General features: G+C 39.2%; 1 protein-coding gene across 1 annotated transcript in view; it reads right to left on the minus strand.

Moving 5' to 3' along the window:
- Positions 1-2,521: 2,521 nt before the first annotated feature.
- Positions 2,522-20,355, minus strand: part of gucy1a2 (guanylate cyclase 1, soluble, alpha 2) — a 38,893-nt gene continuing 21,059 nt past the window's right edge. Inside the window, exons 5-9 of the mRNA XM_056374195.1 lie at positions 18,171-18,383; positions 16,927-17,199; positions 14,866-15,009; positions 8,711-8,865; positions 2,522-8,239 (exon numbers count right to left, since the gene is read on the minus strand). Of these exons, the coding sequence (XP_056230170.1) occupies positions 8,020-8,239; positions 8,711-8,865; positions 14,866-15,009; positions 16,927-17,199; positions 18,171-18,383 (1,005 nt within the window). The 3' untranslated portion in view covers positions 2,522-8,019. The remainder of the gene's footprint in view (positions 8,240-8,710; positions 8,866-14,865; positions 15,010-16,926; positions 17,200-18,170; positions 18,384-20,355) is intronic.

Here is a 20,355-nt window from a genome sequence, read left to right on the forward strand (position 1 = left end):
TTTGCTTGCTTAATCAATTTGTTTATAAAATGTTATAAAATTGTAGGAGGAAAAATTACATCACATTAGACACTAGACATTAGAAACTCTGCAAATATTCACATTTGAGAAGCTGGAACTCATATTTTTTCCTGTCATTGAACTAATTGAATAATCACCTGATTGTTTCAGCTCTACTTTACTCCTGTGCTAACAGTGTCAACTGCCAAATGCTGTTGGGAGCAGGGTTTTGTTTGTTTATGATCTTAACAGCCCTGTACAGTAAATTTAAAGGAATAGTTTGACATTTTAGGATAAAGCTATACCAGAAAAACTCTCGGAAAGAGGGTGATTAAGGACATGTCCCAAAATGTTCACTATTTCTTTTAAGTTGCAAGAGAAACTCAGTAAAAAGAAATTAATATTGTTGAAATAGAACATCAAAATCCAGAAACATGAATAACATTCTCCTACAATAGCACAGGAAAACACAACCTTAACCACAACCCAACATGTTGGATTTGTGGTTAGTCGACCACAACCCAATTTTGTGTATCATTCTCACAGCAGAAATTCTCCTAGCAAGAGGTCAAACTAAAAGATGAACTTATATAACCTCACCCCGTGATCTTCAGTGTGGTTTACACACATCGAAATCAGAGATCATCTCCTCTACAGAAGCATCCATGAATAATGACTGCATAATTCATGTTCATGTGGAGTGGTCTGACACGCACAACCTAACCCCACAGCACCCTCATAACTTCCTATCGAACTGTTAATACTGTCAGTACCCCCCATAACTCAGCCCTGCTTCATTTGGCTAATATGGCAGGCACAGTGTGTAAATTACATGACCTTTGTTCATTCATTCATACCTAACACCTGTGTGTGTGTGTGTTTGTGTGTGATTTCCATTAGTGCATTAGTTGTGTGTGATGTTATGCCACAGCCCATATTCACCCGCTTGAGCAGTGAAAACAGCCCATGTGAAATATTCAAACCACCCAGAGCCAATTAGTGTAATGGAAGCCTATTTGCATATGGAGGGTGAGAGGGGGGGTAAAAGATAAAGGGAGGAAAGATGGATGGAGGGCTGGAGGGTGAGAGGAATGAGGAGAGAAGATAAAACTGAACAGAGAAGACGGGTGAACTATGAGAATACATGGGAGGGAAATTAATGACATCATTGAAATTGCCATTGAACATTTTGCAGGATTCTGTCTTAAGTGTTATTTAGTGGTTACAGGCAAAAAAAACCCTGCTTGTTACCATAGTTAACATGGCAACCAGATTTATTTTGTATCTTGCATGCAGGCTGGATATTATCAACACAGTTTGAAAGCATCCATGGACAGTCGGATTGGTTCACTGAAATTACCCAGTACCCACTTTATTAGTTGGCCTACATCTCTTTGACACAGACTGCGCATCAGTGGTTTTCTGTCCAAACTGGTTAAGTTATGTGTTTGACTAGTGAGTTAAAAGAGATTTCAACCACCAGTTTTAGTCGTCGTTAGTGAGAGGAAGAGCACTAAGCTGAAGCTGCACCTAAAAGCTGCAACATCGCAACAATTGGAGAAGCAGAAGTGGAAAGAAAAAGAAAGGTTTACAAATTAAGATCCTTTTGTTTTTACAACAGTCCAAGCCTTCAGCAGTGAAATGATCTCCACTGCATTATCTTTGGAAATGCAAAACTGACCCTAGAAACTGATTTCATTTCAGTTGTGAATGCTGGTTCACTGTCACGGCTTACTGGGACACAAAAAAAAACATGCTAATGCTTGATGTTATCAGTTACACCCCTGATAAGTCAAAATGTCTGTTATGATTAATTGTTTGGCTGGTAGTGCTCATTCGTCTTCACTGAAATAGTCACTGACAGAATCAATCTAAAATTCAATCTGCCTGTCTCAGAAGTCAAAATGAAAAAAAAATCGTCCTGATGCAACTCTTATTTCCAGGAGATAAATTTGTTGATAAAAGATTCAAGCGTTGAGCACCTCTAGAAATCCAGGAACAGTTCCAGTGTCTATGAGCAAACACGCCTCAACTATGAAGTTCAGAAGTGATCACTGATCACAGTGAAGACCTAAAAACCAGGACCATAAGGATGAAGCTAAAGTGAGAGAATGATTACCAATCATCAAAGATCACAAACGTGTAAAAAAAAACAAAAAAAACAAAACAAAACAAAAAAAAACAATTGCCTGGTCCAAAAAACCATGATCCTGTGAATCATCCTGCCAATTGATCAAGATCCATCTGGAACAGTCTGGCACTGTGTTATGTAATTCCATGCTACGCTGTTATGGAAAGTGTAGATACACTGATGACTGTCTCATGGAGAAGCAGCCCTTGTTTTGCAGTATCGATTTGATCTACACACACTTGGGAAACATATTGAATTCTAGGGCTAACACTGAGATAAAAATCAAAAAGGGAAATTAATGCTAATATGAACATCTATGAAGTGTAACGGTGATTTTTTTTCATGTCATATCACTCATAAATGCATGTATACACAATAACAGTCACAGTCTTTCTTCCTTATTAAAGATACTTGGTGTTTTTTATTTACATCATATAAGACAGAAGATGTGCCCTTAATGTCAGTCAGAAACCAACAGCTGTCATCAAGCCTCTTCCACATACACACCTGATTCCAACAGCAGGGTGAAACAGGGTTCATGTCCAGGGTCAGCTCTATGTTTTCAACATGACATCAAAGTACAAAACACTGACCAGATTTTTGACAAATGACATGATCAGCCAGCGTTTACCAAAGAGAGGTCTGAGGGAGAGATCCCAGTGAAATGATGATTTGTTAAAATGTCTCAAATATTCTATTTGTTTTAAACTAAGCTGATGAACAAATGTTATGGAAGCTACTATTCTCATGTGGATGAAGCTGTATAGATTGAAAATCAGTGGGAGTGAGTTATGTGCATCCATTCTGGGAGCTTTTTTTTATTTGTTTTTGAAAACCCTGGACACGGATGACAAGCATCAACCATATTTGTTTCTGCTGTTAAAACCAGGCTAATGTTAAACCAATAGGGACCAGTTCCCATCAGCTTAGACCCACTGTACTGTAAGCCAGTGGGGATGAAGTTGATCTTGGCAGCAAGACAGTTTATAACAATGTCCTGCAAAAAACATATGTTAAGTAACTTTATTTATTAAAAAAAAAAAAAAAAAAAAAAACTGACAGTGTCATGCTCATTCAGTTGAGGAAAATGTTTCATAAATACATTGTTAATGAAAATCATTCAAAATGTGATGTAGAATGAAAAAATTACAATAGTGTCAATGAAAAATCTATCATTTTTTTCCCCTTGATTATTGAAAAAAAGAAAAAAGGATTTTACTTGAGGGTATGAAGGTTTTGTGGGACACTGGCATGTTGGGAAAACCAGCCTGGCTTTAGATGGCACACATACTGACATAATGTATCTGGCTGAAATAGAAAAAGGACAATAAAGCAGTGGAAAATGTGAAAATGTCAAATCATTTTGTGAATTATTAAAAAAAAAAAATTTGCTTTAATTTTATTACAATTTCCATGTTTCAGTTTGAATATATTAAATATATCTAAATTGTACAGATTTGTTACAGGTACAGTGGGCCTTCATTAACAAATAATTACGTTTATACATTACCAAACTCAATACGTTCTCATATTGTTTGACACACACACACTGACAAACTCACACAGTTGCTGGAGTTATGGATGTATTTGGCTTTGTCTCACTGGACACTGGACCCGCCCACACTTAATCTCAGGCTCATGAGGCTCATTGTTTGACACAGCCCCTGCAGTACAGCTCAGTTGTATTGCCACTGTAACTGTGATGTTTGCCTCTGTGTGAGTAAGTCACCTACAGTACGCACTGCAGTGCAACGGTCCAAGACTGACGACGGCACCATAGAGAACCAGTACCTGCAGCACCTCCGCATCACAACAGCAAGACTTGCAAGATCTGACCAAATGTCTAATATTATTCCAGGAATTTACACAATTGGAGACATGAGCATTGGACACAAGTTGCGTGGGTGTAACGCTGGTGTAACGTCCTTTATTTAGCCTAGATGCAGAATTCAGGCACTACTGAAGTTGAGTGTAAACGACACCTGCACTACATTTATGCTACAATAGATTTATGAAGTACACATTAATGCATGTATGCAGTACAGAATAGTGCCAGGATGACAGGCAGAGAGCACTTGTATGTCTCTGTATGTGAAAGCCTTGGAAAAAAACCTACCCCAGGCTTAAGAGTGGTTCACCTGCCTTGCAAGGACCCAAAGGAAATTCAGTCATTTATGTACTGCTGGATTGAAAGTAGTGTTCTTGCACATTTCAGTGCAAGAACACCACTACAGTGGATTTGGCATGATTCGCACTTGCTTATTTAATTTTATAGTCAAATTTTGTAATCAAATAGGTTTGCAATGGCAGCTAAAATAGCAACCATGCATTGTCAACATAGTAGTCAGAATTGACCATCATTAATTAGCACTTCCTCATCAATCAGTTATCTGTATCTAATCTTGTCTATCGGTTCCTGGACTGGAGTTTATTGTGTATATTGAATCCTGCAGTAATGACATCAAACTGCTACTTGCCCCATGTTTCTGGTTTAACCCAGTATAACAAGCTTATGCACAGGGGACTACTTATGGGTACTTTTGTCCATATCAGATAAAACTAAAATAGAGCTGAATACACTGTGTGAAAACTGATGTTTTCATAAAATGGCCCATGTGGCCTCTCAAACATTTGTGAAATTGTACTTTTCTTTGTAATCAGCTGCAAGATTAAGACTAACCAGCACCCATTTTCCCAGGCCTTAGAGACATGGGAAACTTCCCTCAGGCTCTTGGAAAACCAGGTGAACCACTCTCTAGTGTACTTGGCAATTTATACTGAGCCAGAATTTAGTTTTGCTGGGCAGGCTTGTCGGTGTTACTAAAAACCAGACAAGTCAAAGTGCTACTCCTCTGAACCACTGATTTATACATATACAAGATGTAGGTTTCACTGATGTCCCAGGTGCGTGTTGCAGATTCTGGTTCTCCATAACGACACAAAAAATATGAATGTTGCAGACCTTTTGGTCTCATGAACTGTTTTGGCTTTGTGGACAACATAATGCTGCTTTCTAAGAGGTGTGGCAAGCCTCCACTAAAAATAATCTACTGACTTAAATTTTGAATGGCCATTTGCTGACCCACTGGAAAATGGCACCTAGTTCAGAGCTAATACACATACTTTCTTTGTGTTACAATTCCTGATATTTTTAGGCTAAAAACTAACCTCCCACATGTTCGACTGATTGGATTTATCTTCAGGTGTTATTATGTCTAGTCCATTGTTAGTTCTATACTGCATAGTATACTTTAAGCGACAGGAAACAATTAAAAATAGGATATAGTTATTTTTTTTGTTTACAGTGAATATGGATAAGAGTGTGGGGTATGTGGAAAAAATATTGTCAAAAATATATTTGCATTTTCTTTTTTAGCAAAATTGTCTATTTTCATTGCCATAAGGATCTTCACAGAACATGTTGGACATGTGCAAGTGTTTCTGATGCTACTGCTGTCAGAGAATCTAATGGCAATGATGGCAAAAATGAACAAGGACCAAAGTTTTGTGGTACTTCTAACCCATCTCTGGTTCGCTTTTCTACTTTCCCCTTCTGCCATCTTTTCCTCTAATATGGCACATTACTTTGTTGTGCTGGTGTCAATCTCTGCCCTTTAGTGGGTGAAATTTTCAGCCAGATGGGCATCATTTTTTGCGTCCTACATTATCCTTCTGATGTTTTCCTACGTGCTGTGTTTTAAACACACACTGTAGCATAGCCAGCACACGCTCCTGTTCCTGCCAAGGCCAGTGGTTTGACAAAGTGTTTGGCTATTGAAATGTTTCACCCTTTAACAAATGAATCTACACAATAGACAGAAGGAACCAATCCTTGCCTTTTTTTTTTTTTTTTTTTTTTTAAACACCTTGAAGGTAAACACCACCTTTGATTTAAACAACCTTGATTAACTGAAGAACAGTTTGTTTTTTTTTAGTCATCAACAATAAGTTTGAATTATTGTGATCTTGAAAAATCTCAGTGTACTTCTAATGACAATATAAACATTTCTATCACATGAAAAATTTAATATTTCAGGTAAAACAATGCCTCCTACAATATTTTTTTTTCTCTGTGGGCCTGTAACAGCCAGTTATTCACACTCTTGTATAAACCTGATATTTCATTTGTACTTCACTGATGAAGAACAATGGCAGCGATGTAATATAAGTTAGATTAAGTGAATACCCAAATGTGCCAAGTCTGTAAAATATTAAGACTATCCAGGTTCAACCCTTCACTTCTCACATTCTGATCACAGTTTATGAAGAAAACTCCTGACATTTACTTTGCCATGTCTGGGTTACTGAGCTACGCTGAAGTATTTGAAAGGCCTGAGATTTCCATTGAGTGAATCATCCTCTGTCTACCAACAAACTAGTAGACTTGAATTGAAATCCTGTTAGTTATGTTTTCGAGGGGCTAGTGTATCTTTTATATCCATGTGGTAAAAAACAACGCAATTAAAAAAGATTATATATGAAAATGTGAACCGTGTCAAGCGTGCATACTGTGACTATGTGTACAAGTTACTATAGTACTATATTATCAGTACTGTATTGTGTGAATTATTGGTTGATCTGGACAAAACAGATGTATTGAATTTCAAATATTTGAAGAGCACTTGATTTATTTTTTGCTAGCCACTTATGACTGTCTCAAAATGAAGTACACAACTAGTCGGTGCTGCGGGCAGCTCGCTGGGATAAGGTTCCCCTGACTTGCAGGATCCTGGGTTCAAATGTGGCTTATAAACTTTGGCACATGTCATTTCCTCATTCAAATCCTTCCCTCTCTAGTGTAGATAATGGCACAGAAATGTCTTCAAACAAGTGGAGACATAAGATAAATGAAGTGCTCCTTTTCTTTTTCTTTTTTTTTTTCAAATATTTAAAATGAATCCATCTTGTATTTGTCCTGATTTGAGCAGTAAAAAGGCACTGAGCTGGGAATAATTTTCAGTCCTAAACATATTACCTGCAATGAAATGGCTGGATTGTTGTTGGTTATAGTTTGCTGTGGGTTAGAAGCAGGAAAGGCTCTAAGATCAGCTTAGCATTTTTGGCATTTGTCCTAAAATGACCCCTTTTCAAACCTTATTTGTGCCTCTCATTTATCTCTCCCCATCCCAACTGGTCCTAGACTTGATGTATGAATGTAACAAGCATCAGATGTTTAGTAAAGCATGATGTGATTTTGGGACAGTTGGAAGGGGAGGAAGGGGGAGTTGTATTGTTCTTCAGTAGTGGTCTTCCGTGTACAAGAGGCCATGATGCACAGCAAACATTTGCGTCAATGTTGCCATCTTTCAAAAGTTCATACAACTTCATTCCTCAGCATCCACTTTGTTAATGGAAAGTGGAGTTGTTCTATTTGCGCAATTCCATTGCTAATGAGTGCAACACTGGTCGTGTAAATGGTCTCTCTCCAGGTTTGCTCCAAGCATTGTTGCCTCTAAACCCAGGTCAGGGTGCCATTTGGGAGAGAGGACCACTGGAGAGAGCTGGACACCAGGTACGGAGCTGAGGAATCCAGCTAGATATTAAGTTTTATATTAAGATTTCTCGACTAATTGCCCCAACAGTACACTTCCTTGGGGAAGGGTCCGTGTGAGCCTAGGACAGTTGCTGTTCCTCAGGTCTTTTGAACCATATCCTCCTTGCACAGGGGAGATGAGGGCATGTTGTTCTTTTACACCTGTGATGAAAGCATTTTTGTTTTTCAAATTTGATTGATACAGGCCATCCCACAGGCCTGAATCCAAGTTTTCACATAATGCATTTGCATATCCAAAGATCCGAGTGATCGTTTCCCTGCATGTTCCCCAGGTTCAAATCCAGCCTCTCACTTAATGAATATGTACCTGTGCATCCTAGTCTTTGTATGGGACCTACAAACTTGTTTCTCTTAGAAACATGGTCCCAATGCTGTAGGAGACTTTCCTCATAGAGGCCGGGGGAGCGGAGCGAGAGCTGGTCAGCGAGGCATGACTGTGAGACGTCCCTGCCTCCAGAAAGTAACATGTCCCTGGGATCTCTTTGGGAAAATTCTCAGGGAGCTCCAGTCGTGAACGAGGTACAAATGAAAAAGAACGGTCATCTTTCAGCAACCTGTTGAGAAGAGAAGAGAAGAGAAGAGAAGAGAAGAGAAGAGAAGAGAAGAGAAGAGAAGAGAAGAGAAGAGAAGAGAAGAGAAGAGAAGAGAAGAGAAGAGAAGAGAAGAGAAGAGAAGAGAAGAGAAGAGAAGAGAAGAGAAGAAATGTTATTAAAGAATAAGGTTGAAAAAATAAACAGAGAAAATTAGATAAAATGAGACAAGATCCATTACAGCAAACGTAAGTAGTCATGAGACGTGCAAACACACACACACACACACACACAGTTAGAGTGCTATGCAAAGCCAGGAGTGATCACAGAAATTTCTAATATCAAGTGATGTACACATAATTATAACATACTGTATGTCCCCAAGAGGATTGTATTACCCCAAAATGTACGGCTATATGGTTTAATGCAAGACCATATATATATGTGTGTGTACATGCATATCTGTATATTTGTATGCATACTGCAGTCACTTACTGGTAAGTTGTGGGACTAACATTGATACACCTCGGATGGCTCCCTGATTCAAACTTGCTGGCCAGTGTCACATTGTTCCCGAACAGGCAATAACGTGGCATTTTAACCCCGACCACTCCTGCCAGCACTGAGCCCGTGTGGATTCCTATCCTTAGCTAGGAGAGAAAGGGAGGAGGAGGAAGGTGGTGGGAGAAGATTGTGAAGAAAAAAAAGGAGTTAGAAGGGAGGAAGAGAGATTAGAGCAATAACATAATCAACAGGACTCAAAAAGGGCAAAGAGTCTAAATAGTGTTTCATGTATATTCCTTGAAAAGGCAAAGGCAACTGGCCTGACAATCGGAGCTGATGTTGTGCCTTTACTAAAATCTGTGTTTTTATTCATTTCTTTACAATGTCTGTTCATGCAGCTTGGCTGGTATGTAGCCATAGTAGTCAAAGTTTGACCTGGAGCTGAAAACATTAGCTGTGTTTTGTGCATGAGTTTAATCCATCCCGGCATGTAAGATGACTAACCTGTGCTACGACAACATACCCGACAATGTTGTGAATGTTATTGAATTAGATCTCCCTGCGGAACTAATGTCTATTCATTCACGTGCTGCCTATCCTGCGGCATTAAGGCCATCCTCTGCAGAACCAGAAGTGCATTGATCCACTAAGTGAAAAATGTACGGCAGCAATCATACTTATAAATTTGTGGAGCTGTTCTTATCTAATCTGATATCCTGTGGTAGCAGATTTTCAGTGATGAAAGTCCTAAAATAGCAAGGGTGAGAAAGGGAAATTGATCAAATAAATAATTGCTTTCATCTCCTCTTGGTAACAAATATAGGACAGCAACATGGTGCTCATATTATAGTCTGGCTGAAATATGAATCTATAAATGGCTGGAGGCAGAGTGAAAGCTATCTAGCCATCATTCCAGTTTGACCATCCCACTTCACTCGACCAACTATTGATTTCTTCCACTTGGATCATCACAAACACACACACACACACACACACACACACACACACACACACACACACACACACATACACATATAATACACACACACAAAAGCCAGTGGAACCCAATAGATTTCTAATGATCTACTTGAGCATCTCATCACCTTGGTAACCAACGCCACTATGTGCATTCCAGCACACTGCAAGGTAGTCATGGCAACAACAGGCGATGGGGTAGTGAGGTAGAAAGAGCACAGACAGACAGAAAGACAGAAAGGAAGACAATGGAGAAAGAGAGAGAGAAAGACAGACAGAGACAGAATGAGAGAGAGAGCGAGAGAAAGAGAAAGAGAGAGGCAAAAATAAATGTATAATTAGATGGCAAAATCTTGACACCACCGGAGGAGAGATAAAGAAAACGAGAGACAGAAAGCGAGAGCGAACGGGCTGATAGGTGCACTACTGTGACCTATTTTTCAGTTTTCCTTCTTACAGATGGCCATAGACTTGTCTGTCTGTCTGTCTCTACAACAGACAACCTCTCACAGACACACACAAACAAATCTGTATCCAGCGCCCACTCTCCTCTTTATTTCTTAGTCTCAAAACACAGACACAGTAACACTCATACACTCCTCCCTTCCTTTTTGCTGTGAGTCAGCATCCACAGCACATGGCCCTCAGCGAGCCAATGAGCAAGCGCCGTGGCAGCACAGACAACCAATCGCATTCTAGCCTCAGGCCAAGCTGACAAAGGTATACAGGGATGGAGATAGACTGAAACCAAGAGAGGAAGGAGTTGTTAAAGAGTCAGTGTCAGGTACCAGTTTATTAGGTATGCCGAGCTAAAACTAAGGTGGGCAATACAACAGTCTGTGTGATCATTTTGGAAGATGTAGTTGGTGCTACCGATGAACAGTATTACATTATGCAGAGAGATACAAACTCTCATCGAGCTAAATGAGGTGGACAAAACACCTGTCCATACAATGCAAACTGAATATAATAATAATAAAAATAATGATGATAATAATAATAATAATAACAACAATAATAATGATCATGATAATCATAATCATAATCATAATAACTTTATTATATAGGACTTTTCAAAACAGAGTTACACAGTGCTGTACATACAGAAAAACAAAACAAAGCAATAAAACACACAGAGAAGAGAGGCAAAGTGTCAAGTATTAAGGCAAGTATGACAGGGAGAATTATAAATATGTTATGTTAAAACAATAAAATCAATAAAACAGACAAAATAAAATAAAAACCAAAAGTAAAAATCAAAATAAAAACCAAAGATAAAAGCATTGAAATCAAGAATTAAAAGCTGCTTTATACAAGTATGTTTTGAGTAGTGATTTAAACGATTCAGCAGGCCTCAATAATATACCTTCATAACCTTCATCAAGGTAGGATTTATTGCAGTACTGTTGTATCAGACTGCATTAAGTTTGGCTAAATGTACTTAAGCTGTTGTAAACAAATTAAAACACACACAAAAGCACTGGTAGAATTTTGTCAAAGGGAAAAGTCGTTTTACGGTTTTCAATCCTGAAAAAAAAAATTGTCATAAATGCTGGTTCCCACCTCTCAAATACAAGACTCTGCAGCTAACACTGCATGCAGAGGGTCTAGAAAAGAGCATGTATACAGGATGCTATAGTTTCTACAATGGTTATTATGGTAAGTAAACCATAAAAATATTAGCACCATGTCCCTGATATCGACACCCACTCACCTACTCATACACCCACTCATACACACAAGCACACACAGATGCAAAGATCATGCTACAAGCCTCAAATTGAAGCAGTATTATAAAAATGAAAACTACTAACAGTTTTTGGTTTGTATATGTGTTTCTCTCTTGACATCTAACTCTTCTGTATATTTATCTCTGTGTCCCTGGATCACTCTGTTTCTCTCTCGCTAAACAGTTTCTCTCAGTTCTCTCTCACAGCTCTCATGCTAGTTTGCATAACAGTGCAACACTGGCTGGAGCTGAGTGCACTCACTGACCAGCATTTATCATGCTGAAGTGTTGAATCTCTATAACTCTCCTTTATACCAACATGAAGTGAAGAGAGATAAGAAAGAGGAGAGCATAACAGAGATCGCAATGTATATAAAAACAGTACAAGAATAAAGAGTGGGAGAAAAATCGAGTACGAAACTGCGGAGGAAATGAAAGGAGTGGGTTGGAGAGAGGCTGCAGAGGAAAGAGTGAGGGAGGAGAGGACAGGGGGAAGGGGGGATAGAGGGGTAGAGGAAAAAAAAAGAGAGAAAGTGGAAGAGCAAGAGAGCAGGCCAAAAACGCTTGGCAAGGCCTTTCTATTTTGAGACGAATGGACAATGTTGGGAGCACAGCAGTACACAGAACAGTGTCATGACTGTTATTCAGCAGCTATCTGTCTCAGCCTCTCGCTCACATTTTGTTCCAGTCTGTGTCATTCTCTATTCATATTTTTATACAAGTCAAAACCAAATGTGCTCAATAGCAAAAAACATAATTTGTCTCATTATCAACAAATTCCATGAAAAGACCAAAAGCAACGTCTTGAACAATGTCTTAACACTTTCTAAATCATCTTGTCTAAGACATTCAGCTCCAAGCCCATTTCATGCTTCTGTCAATATAAAAACAAGTAACAAATATACAGTTTCTTCTTCTTTCTTTAAAAAAAAATAATTTCCTTAAACAACAGACCATTGTAGTTTTTATGTAATGTTACTCAAACAGAAGTAATCAGAGAACTTACTAGAAGCTACTTCTATTTCACCAGAGTTTTCCACCGTAAGACAGAGCATGACAACAATGAAACCGTTCCAAATGTCTTTCATTGCTTCACCTGTGGGTTCTGTTTCATAAATGATCTGTGCCAAACCAGAACTAAAATGCAATTTCTTGTATGACTTTGATTCATATTTATATCATTGCAAGTAAGCACCCTGGCCTGCAAAGCTGCCAAGGTAACCTGAGAATCATGGGTGACCATGACAGAGACTGGACTGAGGATAGACATAAATAATTGATATCCTGTGTCCCCTTTTCATTTTACTGAATTAACAGGAGAGATTTAAATTCAGTTGAGTCTCTTGCCTTCTCTCCATACTTAATCATCTCTTCTCTGGCTCTCTCTCTGAAGTCATACACCATTCAGTTGGTTTTTTAACTAGATATCATATGTCATAACAACCATTACTCCATAAATACATAAATTATTGTTAAATGCAATTCCACAACTGACATTGATTTTGTGTTAATTTTGTGTCTACAATGATAGTACCTGCTGAAGGTGGACTCCACACTCACAGTACCAGCTACAATGCATGTGATGAAAAACAGACAGTTCTACTGTTAAAACTTAACATAACATAAGCGATTTAAGTGTTCCATTGCCAACACGCAAAAATAAACCATAATGGTAAAAATAAGATAAACCAAGAGGAGCTTGTTATATTGTATACTGTCCAGGTCCAGAGTAAAATACAGCAAATTTATGTGCAACACGAAACATAAACTACAGAAAAGAGTAAACCATTAGAAAATGTGTTTCCTGCAACAATGTCAAGCAACCATTGGGAGGTTGAGTAAGGTGAATACACTGTAAGCACAGCGAAACCATGTCATCATATCTCATCTTTATACAGCGCAAAATGGAGGAAGAGGAAGAAAATAAGGATAAAATTAAGAAAAAGAAATGAGTGACGCAGAGAGAGAGATGGAGAGAGAGTAGACTAGAGTAACAAAGCTTAGACAGTTGACAACCAACACACACACACACACACACACACACACACACACACACACACACACACACACACACACACACACACACACACACACACACACGCACACACACACAATCAGAAGCTTATGGTACATACAGTAAATAGCACACAACATCACATACATACACCCACTCAGCAATTATTGGCACATATAAGCATGTGTCCACTGTAAACACAAATGCATGTACATTAAGAAACATCCATGGACACAAACACGGCAGCATGCTGTGTGTAGACCTACTGTTGATTTTATAGTGTTTCTTGTTGAATGGCACATGCAGCTGGCTGGTAGAAAATGAGTATAACTCAAACACAGACACACACTATTAAGGTGCACCATGTCTCTTGCCTCATTTCATGAAAACACACTCCATGAACCATTAGCGCCCAAGACTAAAATAACTATTCTGTTACACAGCATCTCTTACTATTATATTCATCTATTCTCCTACCTTATCCCTTAACACTACAGGAAATGCAATTTACTTTATTAAAAATAAAATTAAAGATTGATTATAGTACTGAGAGTTTTTTCTGGGTTTTGTCATGCAAGTCCAAACACTGGGATGACAATTCGCAAGTCACATTTAAAGTGGAATTACATCATGTGGTTTTGTGTTGAATGCTCAGTAAAATGCGCACTGCATATAAATACCCCTGTTGTTGTTCCAAAAGGTTTTGAACATTTTAATCATTCTGTTAATAAGTTGTAATCCCTAAACACTAAGTCGCTGATGAAAAATTTGAATCACTAACTAAGCACTTAGAGAGTGCAGCTCAACACTTTTCTATTTTTATTAATATAAAACATTTCAATACTTTTTAATCTGGCTCTGAATCAGGTTTTCCCTGAGAAAACACAGAGTGGTGTTTAATAATGAGCTACACATGCCAGATATTTTTCATCAAAGAAACAGTAGGGAAACGCCGAATAATTGTTGACAATATTTGTAGGAGCATCTGAAACGGCCACCCCATAACACAAGTAAGTTTCCTACACATATAATCTAAATGTGTCACAGCAGTGTCATCATGGGATCAGGAGGGATTGGGTAAACATGTTAAATACAGGAAGGGAGAAATGCAGGAATATGAAATGGAATGTAAGCACAGATGAAGAACACTGCAAAAAAACAGGGAGACAGTATAAGCTAGTTTCTGTGTGCTGACAGCAGAGAGGTGTTACAAAAATAGCCATCAGGCTTTTTAGAGCAGATTCCCATGAAGGCTCCAAAATTGGCAGGTTCAGGGTGGCTCTAACGTCCCTGCATGTTTCTCTCAATGATCACAGCAGCTTTAAAGAATAAAGAGGAATCTCACAGACCTTTGTCACTACCCAGCCAGCCTTATGCCAGTTAGACCTGCTTCAGACACTGCATCGTGGGGAATGAATGAAAACTCACCTTGATAGGTTTTCCATCAGGTGTCAGCACTTCTTCGGAAAGTTCCATCATCTTCAAAGCCATGTGTGCAATTGGCCTCGCATGACTATCAACCTTCTTGTGAAGTCCCCCTGCCACACAGTAGGCATCACCTATTGTCTCGATCTGTATGAGAAATGGAGGAGGAGGGGTGGAAATTAAATTAATAAGTGTGGTTGTGAATATAATGCTGACGTGTGAAACTAAGTAGCAATTGAACAACTCATGCCATCTCCACTGAGTAACAGAAATTAAAAGCACTCCTTCACTCCTCTTGTAATATAAGAACTACAGTATCTGTCTGTTTCTCTCTCTTGGCCTACATCATTCACATTAGAGTTAGTGAGTGTATAGGACCTTGGTAAAGCCACTTCTGACGCCTTGTGCTGCTTCTGACCCAAGTCAAAAAAACCTAACCATAAAAAAATTACCAATTTGCAGAACATCCCCTACATCACCCATACCGAGGTTTACTGAAATGGCCCTTCACCTTTACCATATATTGTCACATATAAAATCACCAGTGAAATGCTTACACAATCTCCCAGTGGTTGCTCAGAGGGTACTGAAGTCTCAGGATATTTTAAGTGTTTAAATTATAGTATTAATCAGTCAAAATTCTTATTGGTGGTTAACAGTTTAGTGGGTCATTATGAAAAACACTAGTTCCCACCAAAAACTGTCTTTTTTGTATCTATTCCTTTCAAATATAATTGTGGAAATACAGCTGACAGCTGAGAAAAAATGTTGGAAAGTCTACCTTTGTGGTGAATAGCTGTGTTTCCATATTATTGATTGGCTACAACAGTAAGGGATGCTTTATTCTCAATACATATTCTTGTAATAACATGACAGTAAACAATAGCTGCATACATGAACTAAGATTTAAGACATGAATATAAGTCATTCTTAGTACTTGTTGGGCTTACTATCCCAGTAGGAAATCTGCCTTGTTTTAAGAAATTACTTCCCGAAGCCAAATTAGCAAATGTGAATGAAGCAAACAATGAGTACCACTTTCACTTCCAGGTGACAAGTGAGCTAGGTGACATGACAGTTGACACAGTCCTTATAAAGAAAAAAACAGAAGGCACAGGGGGAGAAAGGGAGGGAAAAAGAAAAACTAGGAGACAAACTGCTCTCATTTAGGCCTGCCTCCAGCTAAATCATTTCGACAGTAACCATGACAATGGTAACATATGGGTGCCTCAATCTTCTCGCCATGTCCTCCTGTTTCTGCTTTCTCATATACACACACACACACACACACACACACACACATATACACACACACATACATACACACACACACACACTCACTCACTCACTCACTCACTCTTCCACAGCTATACACATAAATCCTCTTACATACAGTCAATCTGTCTGCCTATCTGCATCTCTTCCTCCTTTTCTCCAGACATCTGATACATCCTTGAGAGAAAACACTGAGGAAAAGCATGTTTTTATGGGAAAGTGACAAGTATGTTGTCGTCACAGGGACTAAGGTAATGAGATAGAGAGGAAAGATGATGGCAAAGGTGACGACAGAGAGAAGCAAGTGCGGAAAGAGTGATGAGGAAAAGGTGATCTGATGGTAGAAGGTAAGGATGAAGAGGGGGAAAGACAGCAGACAACAGTGATGACTGTAACTAGGCCCAAAGCAACACTGTCAGATGGACAATATTGACACATCTTTGTTAAGCTCCCACAGACGGGCCATTAATCAGTTACTTTTTCCACAACACACACACACACACACACACACACACACACACACACACACACACACACACACACAATCTAACTGAAGTGCTAACACTTTAAAGACCCCAAGTAATGAGGGGTGGGACACTGTCACTTCCTGGAAATACAATTAATCTTTGAGGATGACCTCAGTCTGCACAGGTTTCCACATGAACCAATAAAGCCCTTACATTTTTTTGAGGCAATCCCAGCTTGTTTCACAGTCTAGAAAACCTCCCTGTGTCAACAGGTATTACTGCATCACATAAAGCAAATGTGTGCATCTTTCCGTCTACTGACCTTATAAACATCCAGAATGCCACACTGGTAGTCGAAGCGTGTGTAAAGCTCGTTCAGCATGGAGATAACCTGCATAGGTGTGCACTGGGCGCACACAGCAGTAAAGCCCACGATGTCTGAGAACAGCATGGTGACGTCATCGAATTTGCGAGCGGGCACCGGCTGACCCTGCCACAGTTTCTGTGCCACATCACCTGGAAATATGGAGTAAAGGAGATCCACGGTTCTTCTCTTTTCCTCTTCCAGTGCCTGGTGAGTCCGTTCTAATGTGGCCTGGGGGAGGAGAGAAGAGAAGGAGATTAAGAGGTTTTGTTCAGAGTGCTTTGCGTTGATGACAACGATGCTGAGATGTGGGAGTACTGCACCAAACTTAAACTGCTGGTGTGTGCAAAAGAATTTGTGTATTAGTTTGATTTTTTTTTTGATTGTGTCCATCTGCATATGCTTATTTGTGTCCGCGGGTGAGCTTCTTAATGCAAAGTCTGTCTGCTGTGGTGCTATACCATTGTTCAAGCAGGCATGTCGACTAAGATATCGCTATTTTTAACAGTGGCCTGGGGGAGTAGTTGCAGTGAGGGAGTGATGCAGCGAGCAGATGCACAGGACTGGGTCAAGACTCAGTGACTTGCTCAATGGTACTTTGAAAGACAATTATAAGACCAAGTCCCAGGAGTCACACTCTTCCAGCCAGAATGGATGGATTTACCATCGGTGAATGGTCTCGCACATGATGGAAAAATAATAAATAAATAATAATAATAATAAATAAACACCTGCAAAACATACTGACACACATTGTTGTGTATTTTCACTATTTTAGTGTCATGGTCACAGGTTCTCACCATAGATCTCAATGGACCATGACTGTTATCACTCATCCTCTAAGAATTTGGTTTGATTTCTGTCTGTGTCTGCTCTTAACCTATGAGCTGAACCACTGCAGAGCTCCAGGCATGATTGGCAACACAACAAGAGGATGCTGGTGAGCATTCGGTGTATGTTGTGGCCTGTTAGTAGCTGGTAAAGCTTAGTGGTAATAAAATCTTGTAGACCTTACAATTACACTGGTAAATAATTTTACCAGTACTACCTGTGCTGTGACACAAACTAGTGCCTATTTGTGTTGGTCAAATAGCCAGTTATTGACAAGCCTATTTTTTCACAATGAAAAACTGGTCCAATGAACTGAAATTTTCTTCTCTGTAAATATGGAAAGACACAGATTTAACAAACAACCATTCTACCTTAAGTTTGTCCATTCTCTTCTTCAGGCCATCCTGGGCCTTGGCCTGCTCCCCCACTAGGATAACATCCCGTGTAGCATCATGGATGGGGATATCTGACAGGTGGAGGCCCCTGCCCATCAGCTCCTCCAACTTATCAACACGTGGTGAGCCCAGAAACATCAGGGAGCAGGACTCGGGCACGTGGATCATCTGACCCTTCAGTTCCATGACCTGGCAGGGAGAGCGATCAAATGGGAAAGAAAAGGTAAATTAAAGGCCAGGTCTAATATATTATGCATGCTGACCTGTATGGACAGAGCCTGTAAAAACTGGGTAAACTGCTGACATAGATATTAGGGAGACAATCCATCCAAATCTCCTTGAACAAGTATTTGAGTGGGTATAAAACAAATGAAGAAGCAAACCTGTCAGCTGAAGTACAGCTATTTTTGTCAGAAGGCGTGCTATTTTTGAATGAACACCAACAAGCAGGTCAACAAACAATTGTAGCATTATTGCCAATAGTATCTGCAAAATATGAATAAGAATTTGTTTCACTAGCTTCTTGATATTTTGCTCACAAGCACTTACACATGATAACAAATATGTGCAGGGCCCGCTCAACACAGGTGTGAGAAGCACAAACAAAACAAGACTACCTCTTATTCCTGGCAGATATAGAAGAGAGAGATTGAAACAGGCATGGCTGGCATTTTACCCAAGGAGATGTTGAGGAAAGACATTACTGCCTGTTCGAATATGACTCTTGGCTGTTTCACAGTGCTAACTACCTCTGCTTGAGGCCCTGTGGATAAGCCACTGCTCTCCTTTTCCCTCAGCACAATTTCTCTCTCTCTCTCTCTCTCTTGCTAGGTCCTTGTCGCTGTTCCTTTCTTTTCTTTAGTTTCTCTTTTCCCTTCTCTCTCCATCTTCACCTGTCTTACATTCCTGCCCCTCTCTCTCTCCAAGCTCCTCTTCTTCCTGTCTCCCCATTCCTGCTCTCTCTCTTTTTCTCCATAGTGTCAGATAGATTATTCTGCCAGTGAGCACACTGCAGCCCTGTTTTATTTATAGCACAAGGCTCTCCTAGGTCTGCATAATGCATACAGTCTACATCTACACACACACACACACACACACACACACACACACACACACACACACACACACACACACACACACACAGACACACACACACACACACACACAATTTCCTTACACACAAAACACAGAATACATCCAGCAGGGAGACACACACACACTGCCTCTGACTGTCTGTTTCTCAGAAACACTGACATACATATATATAAACACACATGCAAACATATACACATATGCAGCCTACAATCCAGAGGGGTCCAAGTTCAAAACACACCCATCCCCTGAAACACAACTTGGTGTGATTTATTATATATACTGTGTATATATATAAATATATATATATTATATATATTATCTATACGGAAGAACGTGAGCTTACTATCAACCATCTCCATGGAGACTGTAAAAGGGAAGCCAGATGCAAAATGAATAAAAGACTCCAATGCTGCTTGTACAAATGTACTACTCTCTCTGTCGCCTCTACTCTGTTTCTCATGTCTATGAACTCAATAAACAAAATATTAGAAGTTTACTCTTTAAACAATAAGGTGGTTTCAGGTAAAGCTGAAATTACAAATTGATCTCCCACATTAAAGAAAAATTGCGATTTAATACAACCTTGATGTAATTTTTGTCATTTTGGCCATCATTTATGACAAAAGTGTACTCACAGTAATTACTAAGATCTGGAAACATGTAAATATGCTTCAAGTTAAGTCTGACTGTTCATCATAGGGCTATACTAGTTTCACTGTATGACTTTGTTTCACCATTTCCATCTCAGCTATTACCTTAGTGTATAATGATATTAATAATGGTAAGAATGATGAAAATAAGATCTGTAAAGTTGTTACAGGAGCGAGGGCCAAATAATCCTACATATGTCTGTCAGATCTAGGTTATTATCTGGATCTGCTCCACATTGTACAAAATCATAGATGTCAACACCATAAATATGTCTTTTTTTTTTACATCAAGATCCGTACATTATTTCCTAAGAAATAGACGGCAGAACTAAATTTTACGGGTTCTTCCTTGGATCATGTCCCTTCTATCCACCAAGTTTGGTTCAAATCGGTTCAGTACTTTCTGAACAAATAAC

The sequence above is a fragment of the Seriola aureovittata genome, chromosome 4 (assembly GCF_021018895.1).
Source record: "Seriola aureovittata isolate HTS-2021-v1 ecotype China chromosome 4, ASM2101889v1, whole genome shotgun sequence".
Taxonomy (NCBI): Eukaryota; Metazoa; Chordata; class Actinopteri; order Carangiformes; family Carangidae; genus Seriola; species Seriola aureovittata.